Here is a 13,748-nt window from a genome sequence, read left to right as displayed (position 1 = left end):
CAAAAAGCCGAGGGTTAAGACAATTCCTTTTCCAGGAACCCAGATTATACACATTCCTTTCCAATCGAGGTGCTTTAGATGACATTTTTGTAGGCATACCCCCAAATTTGCTTTAATGTAGTAAGAAAGGGAAGAATTTGCAAATTCAGTATTTTTAAAAATCAGGCACAAACTACTTGGGACACTTCCCAGCACTCATCACATCGCAAGAATGAGTGTGGATAACACGCACTTTGAACCTCAAATATAGTTACAGTAGAAAGATTATTAAAAATGGGGGGGGGCACTGGGAAGGTGGCTCAGTGGTAGAGCGCTTGCCTTGCATGCATGAGGCCCTGGGTTCGATTCCTCAGCACCACATAAGCAAAAAGAAAAAAGCCGGAAGTGACGCTGTGGCTCAAGTGGTAGAGTGCTAGCCTTGAGCTGAAGAGCTGAGGGACAGCGCCCAGGCCCAGAGTTCAGGCCCCACGACCGGATCCCAAAAAATAAAAAAAAAATAATATAAATGGGGGGACATGCCTAAAAATCATCCTATTGTCGGGCACTGGTGGCTCATGTTTGTACCAGACATCATCAAAAAAGCCAAAATGAGAGCATGAGTCTCTGAGTTGGAGCCACCCCCTTCTATTAATGTCTGATGTACTTCCTGTTGTTCCTTCATGCTTTGATCTATTAAGCACGTATTAGGCCTTTGTGCATAATAATAGGAAATAAGTGCCCATCCTTTCATTTTCTAAAGCACTCTCCCAAACTATATATCATTTATATTATATGTATATATGTATAAGCTCTTAAACAACTTCCTAGTCATTCAAAATAATTCCCTATGGATAAAGCTTAGTTGGTTTGGACAGAAAACTTCTGTCCATGCACCCAATATTGAGTACACGCTGGCTCTGCCTCTCTCTCCTCTCAAGAGGGACTCCGTTGGAAAAGGAGGCCAATGTCAGTAAATGTAAAGACGCATGTAGTTCCTGCACAACTGAGCAATTACTGACAAAGTCAGATTCTTCAGAGCAGTTTTCTTCTCCCTGCACACTTATTCCTATTTTCTGCCTCTGTAACTGTATTCAACCCAAGCACCTCCTGTTCTGGAAATCTCTTCTTCCTTCCTTTCATCTTCTTCCACCACCTGGCATTCGGTCTCCCATCATTCTGTTCAAAATAACGCCTCATTTATCAAACACACACACACACACACACACACACACACACACAGAGAACCATATGCAGAATGCTGCAGGGAAGGTCTTACTACACAGTCTTCCTTTAGAGTGGAGGTCATGTTTAGACACCCCTTGCTGCATTCGTAAAACCACCTTTGAGAAGACAAACACGAAAGGCAACAATGCAAACAGCTGCCCGTTGTTCTCCCAGTGTTCATCCTCGTCACCTGCCTTCTGCTCAGGGAGGAGGGACGTGTGATCCCCAGAAACACAATGGGCCACTTTGACTGTGGCAGCCTTGGAATATAGGCTTTCCTCTCCACTCCTGTCTGAGTTTCAATCCACACTCACTTGAAAAATCTGTTTCAGACTGTGCTCTGAGGGCATGGGGAGACACAGCATACTGAAGTGACGGATGAAGCGGGGCGTCACAGGGTTGCGGCCGCCTCCTGGAGGCGCACAGGCTGATACGATGGTTACGTCCTGCATGCAGAGAGAAGAAGAGGTGAGACTGGCCCTTCCCAATGGCAGGACACAGAACTGATGTTTTTTAAGGATCTGTCAGGAGCCGGCAGTGTATTACATTTTTGTCCACATGAAGTGACTTATTCCTTCTGACCATGGATGAGAAAAATAAACCAGGATGGTTCAACAAGTTGATCAAGATCAAATAAAGGGGATTAGCAACACAGAAGGCTTTGACTTTTGCCTTTTGGAAAGGTCCCTCAGCTGTCTGCAGACTGGAGAACAGAGTATAGGTGTGTGGAGAGCAGTTCATGACCAGTTTGTCCCCTTTCAATATTCCTAGGAGATCTAGAGTGTTCTGTCTCCTCCATAATTCATGTCAGGGTTTGATCTTCATGGTGAGGAGCGAAAGAGTTTGAAATCAGTTCAACTTTTTTTATGGGTGGTTCTAGGATTTGAACTTAGAACCTCATGCTTGCTAGGCAGGGGCTCTACCACTTGAACCATGCCTCCAGTTCTTAGGAGAAGTATCTTTCACATCAGAGTGGAGACTTCATTACTGAATATTGATGGGAGAGAGAGTAGAACAACCCCTTCCCCACCCCACAACAAATACATACATACAGAGCCATACACACCCCATTCTCTATGTAATGCCCAGAACTGTCCCAAGGCTCTGCCAGCAAGAAGGTGATACCAGATGGGGCCCCTTGTCCTTTATCAGGACTATGAACCAAAATAAACCTATTTCTTTCTTTTCCCTGTGTGTGTGTGTGTGTGTGTGTGTGTGTGTGTGTGTATGTTTGTGTGTGTGTGTGTACGCATGCCCCAGTAGTGAGGCTTGAACTCAGGGTCCCTTAGCTTTCTTGCTCAAGGCTGATACTCTACTGTGGCTTGAGCCACAGCTCCATTTCTGGCTTTTTGGTGGTCAATGGGAGATAGGAGCCTCACAGACTTTCCTGCCAGGGCTGGCTTTGAACGGTACCTGATCCTTAGTTCTCAGCCTACTGAGAAGCTAGGATTACGAGAGTGAGCTACCTGCACAGAGTTTAATAAACCTATTTCTAACTTCCTAGTCTAGGGTGTAGTGTAATTAGTCACAGAAATCAGACTAACCCATTGATGTAAAGAAGGAAAGATGGCCACCTGTAATCTAAGGAAAGAGGCACCAGAAGAAACTACCGCTGACATCTGATCTTGGGCTTTTAACCATCCACAGTTATCTGTCAGATGGAGAAACTAGTCCAAGCTACCCAGTTTGTTATTTTGTTTATGGTGAGTCTAGCAAGAAAATATGCTATATTTCCTTTGTTATGTAAATTTGAACACACCAAGAAATTTAAAACCAAAAGTAACCTGGATTTCTTTCCAAAAGAGTTTGCTTCTGTCATAAAATCCACCAAAATCTTGATACTGTCGAAGTAATTCAATTGGAGGCTGAGAGCCATAGCGATCTAGTCGGGGCATGTTTAAATCATCAACAAATATCACAACTTGTTTATTTCCTGGTGCTCCTGTGGAAAGAAACAGAATGGTTTTTATTCAAGAATCATGATTTCTGAAAGTGGTGCTGAGGCTCAAATGCTAGCCGTGAACACAGAGTTCAGGCCTTGAGTTCAAACCTGAGGACTGGCCAAAAAAAAAAAAAAATAAAGAATTATGATTTGCCTTTAGAAAATATAAGACCACTTTGTTGCTTTGTATGTCCCTCCCCCACAGTATAACCCCTTCTTTTACTGTATTTGATGTTGGTATAATTTGTGGAGGGGAAGGGGAAAAACAAATCGTTTAAATAGGGATACAGGTGGACCCATAGCAACAATGAAATGTACAAGTCATTATGTCAAAAAATGAACTTTACAACTTTGGTGGGGGGATATTGGGGAGGATTGGGTGGGGGGGGGGGGTGCCGTGGGAGGATGGTAAGGGATGGGAAGGGGAAACAAAGGAGGAGGCTAAAATGCTTGATAAGAAATGTACTTATTATCTTGCCCATGTAATTGTAACCCCTCTGTACAGTATTTTCACAATAAAAAAAGAACAACAACAACAAAAAAGAAAATATAAGACCAAACTGGTATGGTTTGAATGTGATCATCTTCACCAAAATTCATGTTGAGTCTTGGTCCCCAAGTAATATGGTGTCGGGAGACTTTAAGAAGGAGTCAGACAGTGGTGGCTCACGCCTGTAATCCTAGTTACTCAGGAGGCTGAGATCTGAGCCAGTCCTGGCAGGAAAGTCCATGAGACTCTTATTTCCAATTAACCACCAGAAAACTGGAAGTGGCGCTGTGGCTCAAGTGGTAGAGTGCTAGCCTTGAGCTGAAGAGCTCAGGAACAGCACCCAGGCCCAGAGTTCAAGCCTCGTGATAGGGGAAAAAAGCATTTGAAGGAAAATGTAGCTAAGTTGCAGTTCTGGGTGGGCCACCCAGCAGGGCTGTCGGCTGGGCAAGAGGAACCTGAAGCCAGAGCCTGGAGGATGTATTACTGGACTATGCCACTGAGTGGAGGATGAGATTCTGATCCTCATCTTCAGGAAACCTGTCAGCTGTAAGACTGATACCTCACACGTGAAGTGTCTTTATGGAATCCCTCATAAGAGCCTGCTCCTGAAAGCCTGCAGCCCAGAGTGTATGGATGGCTATCCTGCTCTAGCCAGGAGAGAAGAGGCCCTCCATAGACATCAGGGAAGGGAGAAGCCACCTGTCTCCTTCCTCTCCCATTGCAGGGAAACTCATACCTTCCTACACCTCCAGTACCAGAAGCCACAAACCTGGCTTTATGACAAGGGGGGGTGGGGGTGAGCTTTACATTAGGTTCAAGGCTGATTTTTTAAAAAATTGACCCAGACTCAAAATATCTGAATGTAGGCAGAAACCTGGAGGTAACAATACATGGCTGAAAGTGCTGAGTGGAGAAACACAAATGGTTTCATGCTTGATACCAGATGCAAAGAAGGTTATTGGTTTTCAACAAAAGAGCATTGATTTAGGTTTACAGATACTGGAAGGAGAGAAGGGGAGGCATAAAAAAGGCTGGCGATGGGGGCTGGGAAGGTGGTTCAGTGGTAGAGAGCTTGCCTTGCATGCATGAGGCCCTGGGTTCGATTCCTCAACACCACATAAGCAAAAAGAAAAAAGCCGGAACTGGCACTGTGGCTCAAGCAGTAGAGCGCTAGCCTTGAGTTGGAGAGCCTAGGGACAGCACCCAGGCCCAGAGTTCAGGCCCACGACTGGACCCCCCCAAAAAAGGCTGACGATGTCCTACGACTGGACCCCCCCAAAAAAGGCTGACGATGCCCCACGACTGGACCCCCCCCAAAAAAGGCTGATGATGTTTTGGCTGAAGATGATGAGAGAGATAGCTTGCCTGTTAGCAGCAAGATCTGTAGATACTTAGCATGCAAAACATGCTATTAACAGACTTTTCTTTGCTGTGGTCTAATTATGGTTTGTTCCCCACTAAAACTCATGTTGAAGCCTGCTCTTCAGTGTAACAGTGCTGGGCTGCGAAGAGGGATCGGTGCTTTTCTTGAGGAAATGAGTTCTTGTTCTCACAGGACTGGATTGACTATCATGAAGGTGTGATGCTACAAAGCAAATCTGGCTTTCCCAGCTTGCTCTCTTTCTTCCTTTCTCTTACATAGGCTTTTGCTACAGAGTGCTGGGCACTCACTGTGATCTTTTTGTAAAAAAAAATATTTGTTATTGTTATGTTAGAGGTGATATACAGTGGGACTACCTTTACATATATTGCATGATATGTACATTTCATTCCTTTTGCTTAGTATCAGCTGTTCCCTCCTTTTCTCTTGTTGTTTAGTTCACTTTCATCAACATCCAGTGCAGCTGATAGACCCCTCTGCTGCATTTTTTTCATCTGCTTTCCACTGATTCTGTGCCCTCCTTCCACCTTCCCTCAGATGTGCATGTGTACACACCACATAGGAAGTAAAGAATACAGAGTCATCTGAAAACAGTAAGACAAGTTAAGAAGAGGTCCTTTGTTTCCTTATCTTTGACTCACTGTGATCTTAGACCACCACAATTATAAGCTAAGTAAACCTCTCTTCTTTACAGGGGAGTCAGTCTCAGGTATTTAGTATAGCAACATAAGTCAGACCAAGACACCCCTTTCATTTATAAATATAATATCCCATTGCCATTCTATTATGTGCACAGGACTTTTGTTTTTGGAATCTATTGGTTAAATAAATAACTCGTGTGGGACAAGCTGAAATGATCATTCTTACCTAGAATGTTTTTTCGTTTTCTTTCCAGTTTTGACTCAATGATCTCTTGTGTCCTTGCAGATGATGTTTGAGCAGAAAAATTTAGATAAACAGGGACATAGCCAGCTGATTCTTGAATTCTATTTAGCAATCCTTTTGCAATAACAGACTTTAAATTAAAAATACATTAATAAATTTCACTTCAGTCACGTATTTTGCACCAGCCTGTATCAGTACTTATCATTTAGTACAATGGGTAAGTAACAGTATAAAAGGAGAAAGGTTACATCTAGGCTGAAATATCTTCTCATTCTGGACATTCCATTTAGTTATATTTATTAGAAACAAAGAGGCATACTAATGAGCCCAATCTCAGCAAAACCTTTATAGTTTCATTCTGAAATCCATGTTGGTCACTATCCAAGCTAATTTGATAATGAGTCACAAGAAAACTCAAATTCTTCCTCATTCTTTTTCTTTTTCTCTTCTTTCTCCTCTTCCTTCTCTAGTACTGAAGTTTGGGTTCAGGGGCCTTTTACTTTCTGAGTAGCTGCTCCACTATTTGACCTCTACCCCTGACACTTCTTGGTTTTAGTTATTTTTCCATTAATATTTCATGTTTTGCCTGGGGCTGCCCTGAACCATAATTCTATAATTTCCATAGTGGTGAATCACCAAGTCAGGCTTGTTTGTTGAGACAGGGTCTCACTAATTTTTTTTGTATGGCCTAGCCTGGAATCTCTACTCCCAAGTAGCTGAGATTATAGGTGGAATCACCTTGCCTGGCTTAAACTTCATATGGGTAATTTAGGGGGCAAACAGTAAATCCTTGTTTTGCAGAATCCTTTAAAACTAAGGAACCTGAACAATGAGTATTTTCCCTTTTCTTTTTACAAAAGAATTAAAATGTCATCATTCCTGTGTCAAGTAGAAATACACAGGCAAAAGGGGACAGACTGACCTTCATTAATATTATTTTTGGGGATACAAACTGTTCTGGTCAATTCGTACCCAACAAGTGCAGTAGCAGCCAGAAAAACATCAAGGGAGCAGAATATAAAATCTTCTAAGCACAAACCCTAGTCATAAGGTTTTCTAGTTTATGTAATATTAACCCAAGAATATATCTAGACATTGAAGAATTTTGAGATAATTGCAGGTTAATATATATGTATATATATATATATAGAGAGAGAGAGAGAGAGAGAGAAGATAGTCTTATATTCATCTTGAAAAAGTCATACAATTAAAAATATTTCCTTTACACAATAATGTGGTATTTCTGTTCTGACTAATTCGAAGCCCACCACACCATCAGTTGTGGACAGAAATTCTGGTGTGATACAGTTTCCTACCTTGCCCACTCCAGTGATCCCAGTGAACAACACAGAATGCTTGACAGCAAGTAGTTTTTCCATTAAATACCCATAGCGCACTGTGTCAGTTGTGGGGACAAGCATTTCAAAGAATGGAACGTCCCGACTGTATTTGAAGGCGGGTATGATTCGTTCCCAAGGATCCATCCGTTTGGTGTCAAAGTCCACGTGAATGCTCCACAGGTCACCAGAACTGGGCAGCTGAAGTGGAAAATTGTCACTTTCAATAGACAATATTGACATGTGCCTCTATAGTCATGTGTACATTCTATAGGAATAGATATACTCATGTGGAAATACAATACAAATGGAATTGGGTTTCTTTTCTAATTATACAGAAATAATTAAATATCAGCATTTTATTTTATTTTGGCAGTACTTGGATCTGAACTCAGGGACTTGTACTTGCTAGGTAGGTGCTCTACTGTTAAATCACATCTCCAAGCCCCACTTTTCACTGGCTGTTCTTGCTTCCTGTTCAGGCATATGCCTGGACTACATCTGCCTATTTTAGGCTTACTGTAGTTGTTGGATGCTAGACATGCACTCATGTGCATAGCTATGGGTTAAGAAGAGGGCTGGGAAACTTTTCTGCCTGAGCTGCCTTGAACCATGATCTTCCTGTTCTCAGAACTCCCAAGTAGCTAGGATTACAGGAATAAGCCACTGGCATTCAGCCCAAGGTTAATTATTTAAGCATCATCACGAAGCACAACAAATGAAAACATCTGATACATGAATTACTAAAATTGCATGCTGGAATTATAAAGTATAAATTTTTTTTGAGACAGTGTCTTGCTATGTAGCCCAGGCCTCCTACTCTCTATGTAGCTCAGGCAGACCTCAAGCGCTTGATCTTCCTGCCTCTGTCTCCCAAATGCTGGGATTCTAGGCATGTGCCACTTTACTCTGAGAACATTTTCTTTTTTTTTTTTTTTTTGTCGGTCGTGGGGCTTGAACTCTGGGCCTGAGTGCTGTCCCTCAGCTCTTCAGCTCAAGGCCAGCGCTCTACCACTTGAGCTACAGCGCCACTTCCTCTGAGAACATTTTCAATTTAATTCCATTTCCAGGGTCATACTCCGTGTCAAATGCCATTCTTTGTGTTAGGAACAAGTGCCAGCTGACCCAAGTCTCTACCTCCAATGGTCAGGTGGATCCACATGGGGTATAAACACTGCAGCTAATACTAATTATTGTCACAAAGGCGGGTGACATAGTACATACACATATGTGTATCTTCAAGTTGGGAACTTATTCTATGACCCAAGCTGCCTTGAACTTGCGCAAGCCTCCTGAGTGCTGAGATTATAAGTGTACATCACCATGTCTAGTCTTATTTATTAATTCTAATAAAATTGTTTCTAGACTTTAAAGGCTTTTGACATATTCATTGTTGTTTCCTACAAATAGTGATGGTTTTACTTCATCCTTTTTGGTGTTTATATGTTTTATTTCTCTTGGTCTTGCCTTACTGCACTGGTCTATATGACAGTGTAATATAAAGTTATTTTGTGGCTTTTTCATTAAAAAAAAAAAAAAAACCACACCTGGTTGTGACATATTCACTTAACTTCATGACCAATGAATAGATTGCAACCTGTAATTTTAAAAGCATTGGTAGAGATGAGTCTTATGGACTATATTAAGTCTAGGGAACAATAAACAGGCTATTTTAATAGCCCAGGCAAGAAGTAATATCAACCTAAGATATCCAGAGGCAGTGAAGATGAAGAAAAGACATATTTGAGGGCTGGGAAGGTGGCTCAGTGATAGAGCGCTTGCCTTCCATGCATGAGGCCCCAGGTTCGATTCCTCAGCACCACATAAGCAAAAAGAAAAAAAGCCGGAAGTGGTGCTGTGGCTCAAGTGGTAGAGCGCTAGCTTTGAGCTGAAGAGCTGAGAGACAGCGCCCAGGCCCAGAGTTCAGGCCCCACGACCGGACCCTCTCCCCCTTACCCCCCCAAAAAAGACTTATTTGAAAAAAAATACTTAGGAGATAAAATTCACTGAACTCAGTGTTTTATTGGCTGTAGGGAGGCGAGCAGAGAAAGAAGAATCTGTAACACTTTCAAAATTATGACTAGTAATACATGACTGTAAGACCCTGAATTGATAAAAAGAACAGAAATCCAACAGCTCATTCACTGGGATCTGCAGACAGAAGAAAGAATCCGACTTCACATCTGGATTTTTCCTGCTGCTGCTCAGATGGCATGACTACTGCCAGAACAGGAGCTTGTTCTGCTCTGACAAATATCCTCTGGTCACAAAATAGCAATGGCCATCCCTACCTAAGAAGAAAAGCTAAATGAAAATCTCTTCAAAGCTTACAACGATCTACAAGGTCTTACATACTCTGCTTCCTCTACATTCACCTCTTGAATCTCATTTCTTTCCATGTGCTCATGTGCTCATTCCATTCTGACCTCACTAACGTCCTATTGTTCCACTTGGCAATTGCCAAGTGCATTATTGAGTAGTGGCTTTCATACTTTCCCTTCCTTCTCACTGGAATTCTTTTTAAACATTTATTTATTTTTTTCTAAATTGGAATTCTTGTTCTCTAAATAATTAGCAATTTCTTGATTTTCTTCAGTACTCGATAAAAATATGTCTTTATGAATCCCACTTTAAAGTGGACCCATCATAAATAACCCAGCCCCCACAGAACCCTGGCCCTCCTTCCCATTGTTACTCAGCCTTAGTTTTCTCTGCAACACATATCACAACCACCCAATGTATTGCACATCGGTTCGTTTCTTCCTGACTCCCTCATTGCAAAGGAAACTCTATGAAATTAGGGACTAGAAAAAAGTTTTGGAATTGCCAAGCACTCAAAGATAAACTTATTAATTATAATCCAATGTTCATCTGTCATGAGAGATTTTTAGAGACTGCACCTTATTTTTTTCATATGGTTGGATGACTCCTAAATGATGAAAAATGCAATAAATGTTATCAATGGCCGGAAAAAGTGACTAATTTTTTTTTTTAAAAACTTCTCAGTAAACTACTTTTTTTAGAATTAAAGTTTTAAAAAATTTCACTTAAAACTTTAATTCTAATAATTCAAATTATGATGTTAAATGCAGTTGATTCTTACCCTGGCATCCGGATTATCCTCAAACTGTGTTCGAATAAATGTATCAAAAGAATCTGAGTAGTTTTCAGTTAAGTTTCCACCCAAAGACCATAAATAGCAGAACACAAAAGTCTGACATATCAAAGAGTTCAGTTTCATTTGTTCCTGGAACAAGAAAGGCAATGTTAGCAACCATAAATGACAGAATATGAAAAGATGACATATCAAAGAGCTCAGTTTCATTTGCTTCTGAAAGGATAAAGACCATGTTAATATTTTATATATAAGCAGAAGAATAATTCTGAATAGTGATATCTGAAGACATTTTCCTTTATTGAGATTCACACCTTTAAGTGGGCATGTGTATTGTTTCATCAATGGTTCAAAAAGGATGATTTCTTATCTACATAATGGAACACTGAGAAAAAAAATCTAGGGCAGAAGTAGGAAATATAGCCAAAGTTGTCTTTCAACTGTTTATTAGAACTTCTTTAGGCCTGCATGAAAGCATTTAAGCAGACTGACAATATACTGTATTAAGAATGTGCTATAGACAACAGGAGAATTGAAAATTGAATGGAGGACTCATCTAATCGTCGATATTGGTCCCCTGAAAAATTGATTTTAAAACAAATGACAGACAAGTTAGAATTACTTATTTGCAAAGAAATCTATACATAATTCCATCTTCCTTGTGTCACAGCCGTAAACAAAACCTTCATACCATTGCCAAGTTACATCCGTCTTTGCCAAACAACAGAGACTCCAACAAGCAACAGAGAGTTGTAACTTTGCTGATGTCCACTTGCGGGATGGCTTGGCTACACTTTTTATTGACAAAATGTAACCCGTCTTCCACATATCGTTGGAAAAGGTTCAGTATGTATTCTTGAGTTTCTTCATTCAGCTGAAAATGAAACAAACAATAGTTTAAAATGACCAGAGTAAATATGTAAATTAATCGAGAAAGAGGTTGGTTAAAGTCTGTACGTTTCAAAGTATTCAGTAATGAGATATTTTGTGAGGCTTATATCATTTGGCCTAAGGATATAATAAGCCTCACAAAATATGAAACAAATGCGGAGGCCACCGTCTATGCATGCCTAGGAAGAGACACATGGAGGCAGTGCAGCGTTAGGGATTTTCTGCCTTTTGGTTTGGAAATGAGTACAGAGGTGTTCACTTTAGAATGAGTTCTTAAGCTACAAATGCATGTTTCACACACTTCTGACAATCCTTTACACTGATATTTTTTTGTATTTAAGAATAATGGACAAGAAGAAAGATAGAAGACAGCATTTTCAACATCTCTGTAAAGTAGAAGAAGTAATTTCCAAAGATCGAAATATAAATTCAGCTTGGCAGGAAACCAGTGGCTCATGTCTGTAATACTTGCTGCTCAGGAGGCTGAGATCTGAGGATTGAGGTTTTTTTATTTTTATTTTATATTTTTAAAATTTTATTGAAAAGATGATGAGCAGCGGGTTACAGTTAAATAAGTAAGATAATGAGTACATTTGTTTAAAAAGTTATCCCATCTCTCATTTTCTCCCTTTTACCCATCCCTATTCCGCTTCCTCCGAAGTTGTAAAGTTCATTTCCAGCATAGCGTCAAGTGAGTATCAATGTTGCATTAGTTCATACGTTGTCCTGCTATTTCTGTGATTCCCTTTCCCTTCCGAAGATTGGATAAACTTATATAAAAGACATAAGGTTCAGAAAACTAAAAGAGGAAAAAAAAAAGAATAACTACATACAGGATATAAAAAGTCCCTCTTGTTTCTGATTCTTGGAGTTCATGTTGTTACACTTCATTATATATGGTCCTATGCGAGTAACAATTGGGTTATTGAGATCTTGTTAAGTATATCATAGACATATTCTAGTTCTTACAAATGAGGGAAACAATGGCTCAATTTTTAATAGAACCAGATCTTATTGACTATGAAATAATTCTCCTATAATCTATTAGCCTCAATGTCTAAAACGGCTATAATAACTACCAGTTAGGTGCCCAAGTGAAGCTGAATATTAGCCATCTCTAGAGAATGTAGATGCCTATCTGGGTCTCAGTGCCTAATTTTCTGGGTTGTTTTTTCTTTTTTAAAAAATGCATTTTATTTAATTTATTTTTTCTTAATATATGTTTTTTTATTGCAAAGATACTATACAGAGGGGTTACAGTTGCATGAGCAAGGTAATGAGTCCATTTTCTATCGAGTGTTGTTATACCCTCCTTTATTTTTCCCCTACCATCCCTTTCCTCCCCACCTCCCCAACTCCTCTCTCCCCTCTCCTACACCCCTCCACAAAGTTGTAAAGTTCATTTTCAACATACTGTCTTGTACACCTCATTGTTACAAAGATACATTGTTGTATCTTTAGTTCAGCATTTTGTTATTTCCCTTCCCCTCTCCAAATTAGAAAAATGTATATACAAGATGCAGGACACCGGAATCAAATACAGTGACAATAGGGATTATACCATGGGGGAAGAACATACAAAGAAACAAAAAATCACATAGTACATTAAAAAGAACAGCAACAAAGATAAAACCTTGAGGTTTGAAGCGAGTTTGAGCAGGAAAGTTTGTGAGACTCACCACCAAAAAACTACAAAAGGAGTTGTGGCTTAGTTGATGGAGTACAAAAACCACAGTGGGGGAGGAACATACAAAGCAACAAAGAAATAATCTTATAAATGTGTTAGAAACAATCGAATGAAAGAAAAAAAAACATTTGAATACATATCTTAGGGTTCATTTCCCTAACATCAACTTATCTGACCTTTTCTGCTCAACTCAGACATATACTAGATATTGCAAATAAGGGACACCATGGGACCTGTTGCTTTGGGTCTGGCTTACTTACCTATTGCAACAACAAGATGTACAAGTCGTTATGTCAAAAATGTACTTTACAACTTTGGTGCGGGAGGGAGGGGGTAGGTGGGAGGATTGGGTGGGGGGGGGCGGGGGGAGGATGGTAAGGGATGGGAAGGGGAAACAAAGGAGGAGGCTACAATGCTTGATAAGAAATGTACTCATTATCTTGCCCATGTAATTGTAATCCCTCTGTACAGTATTTTCATAATAAAAAAAGACACGAAAAACAAAAAAACAAAAACCACAGTGCCCAGGCTCTGAGTTCATCATGCCCCAGGACTGGTACATTAAACAAAACAAAACAAAACAACAACACAAAACCCCCAAACTCTGAAAGCCATTATTATTATTGTTTTGGAATTCATTTTGGTAAATATTATTTTATTTGATCAGAGTCACAGAGACATTGTGTCTTTGGGTTCCTCCCTTAGATAACCTCCTTTTGTTTTCACTGTGCATGAATGTCTAGAATCCTATATGAAAGACATTACTAAGAGAATGAGGAGACAACAATGCTTGATAAGAAATGTACTCATTGCCTTG

General features: G+C 40.2%; 1 protein-coding gene across 1 annotated transcript in view; it reads right to left on the bottom strand.

Moving 5' to 3' along the window:
* The window catches only part of Dnah6 (dynein axonemal heavy chain 6), a 193,005-nt gene that overhangs the window by 79,369 nt on the left and 99,888 nt on the right, over positions 1-13,748 (bottom strand). Inside the window, exons 36-41 of the mRNA XM_042690457.1 lie at positions 11,045-11,227; positions 10,342-10,485; positions 7,218-7,439; positions 5,884-6,031; positions 2,988-3,145; positions 1,518-1,649 (exon numbers count right to left, since the gene is read on the bottom strand). Coding sequence (XP_042546391.1) covers positions 1,518-1,649; positions 2,988-3,145; positions 5,884-6,031; positions 7,218-7,439; positions 10,342-10,485; positions 11,045-11,227 — 987 coding nt within the window. The remainder of the gene's footprint in view (positions 1-1,517; positions 1,650-2,987; positions 3,146-5,883; positions 6,032-7,217; positions 7,440-10,341; positions 10,486-11,044; positions 11,228-13,748) is intronic.

This window comes from Dipodomys spectabilis, unplaced genomic scaffold, assembly GCF_019054845.1.
Source record: "Dipodomys spectabilis isolate Male_0828 unplaced genomic scaffold, ASM1905484v1 ptg000137l, whole genome shotgun sequence".
Classification (NCBI taxonomy): Eukaryota; Metazoa; Chordata; class Mammalia; order Rodentia; family Heteromyidae; genus Dipodomys; species Dipodomys spectabilis.
The sequence above is the reverse complement of the archived record's forward strand: the minus strand, read 5'-3'. Positions and strand labels throughout refer to the sequence as shown.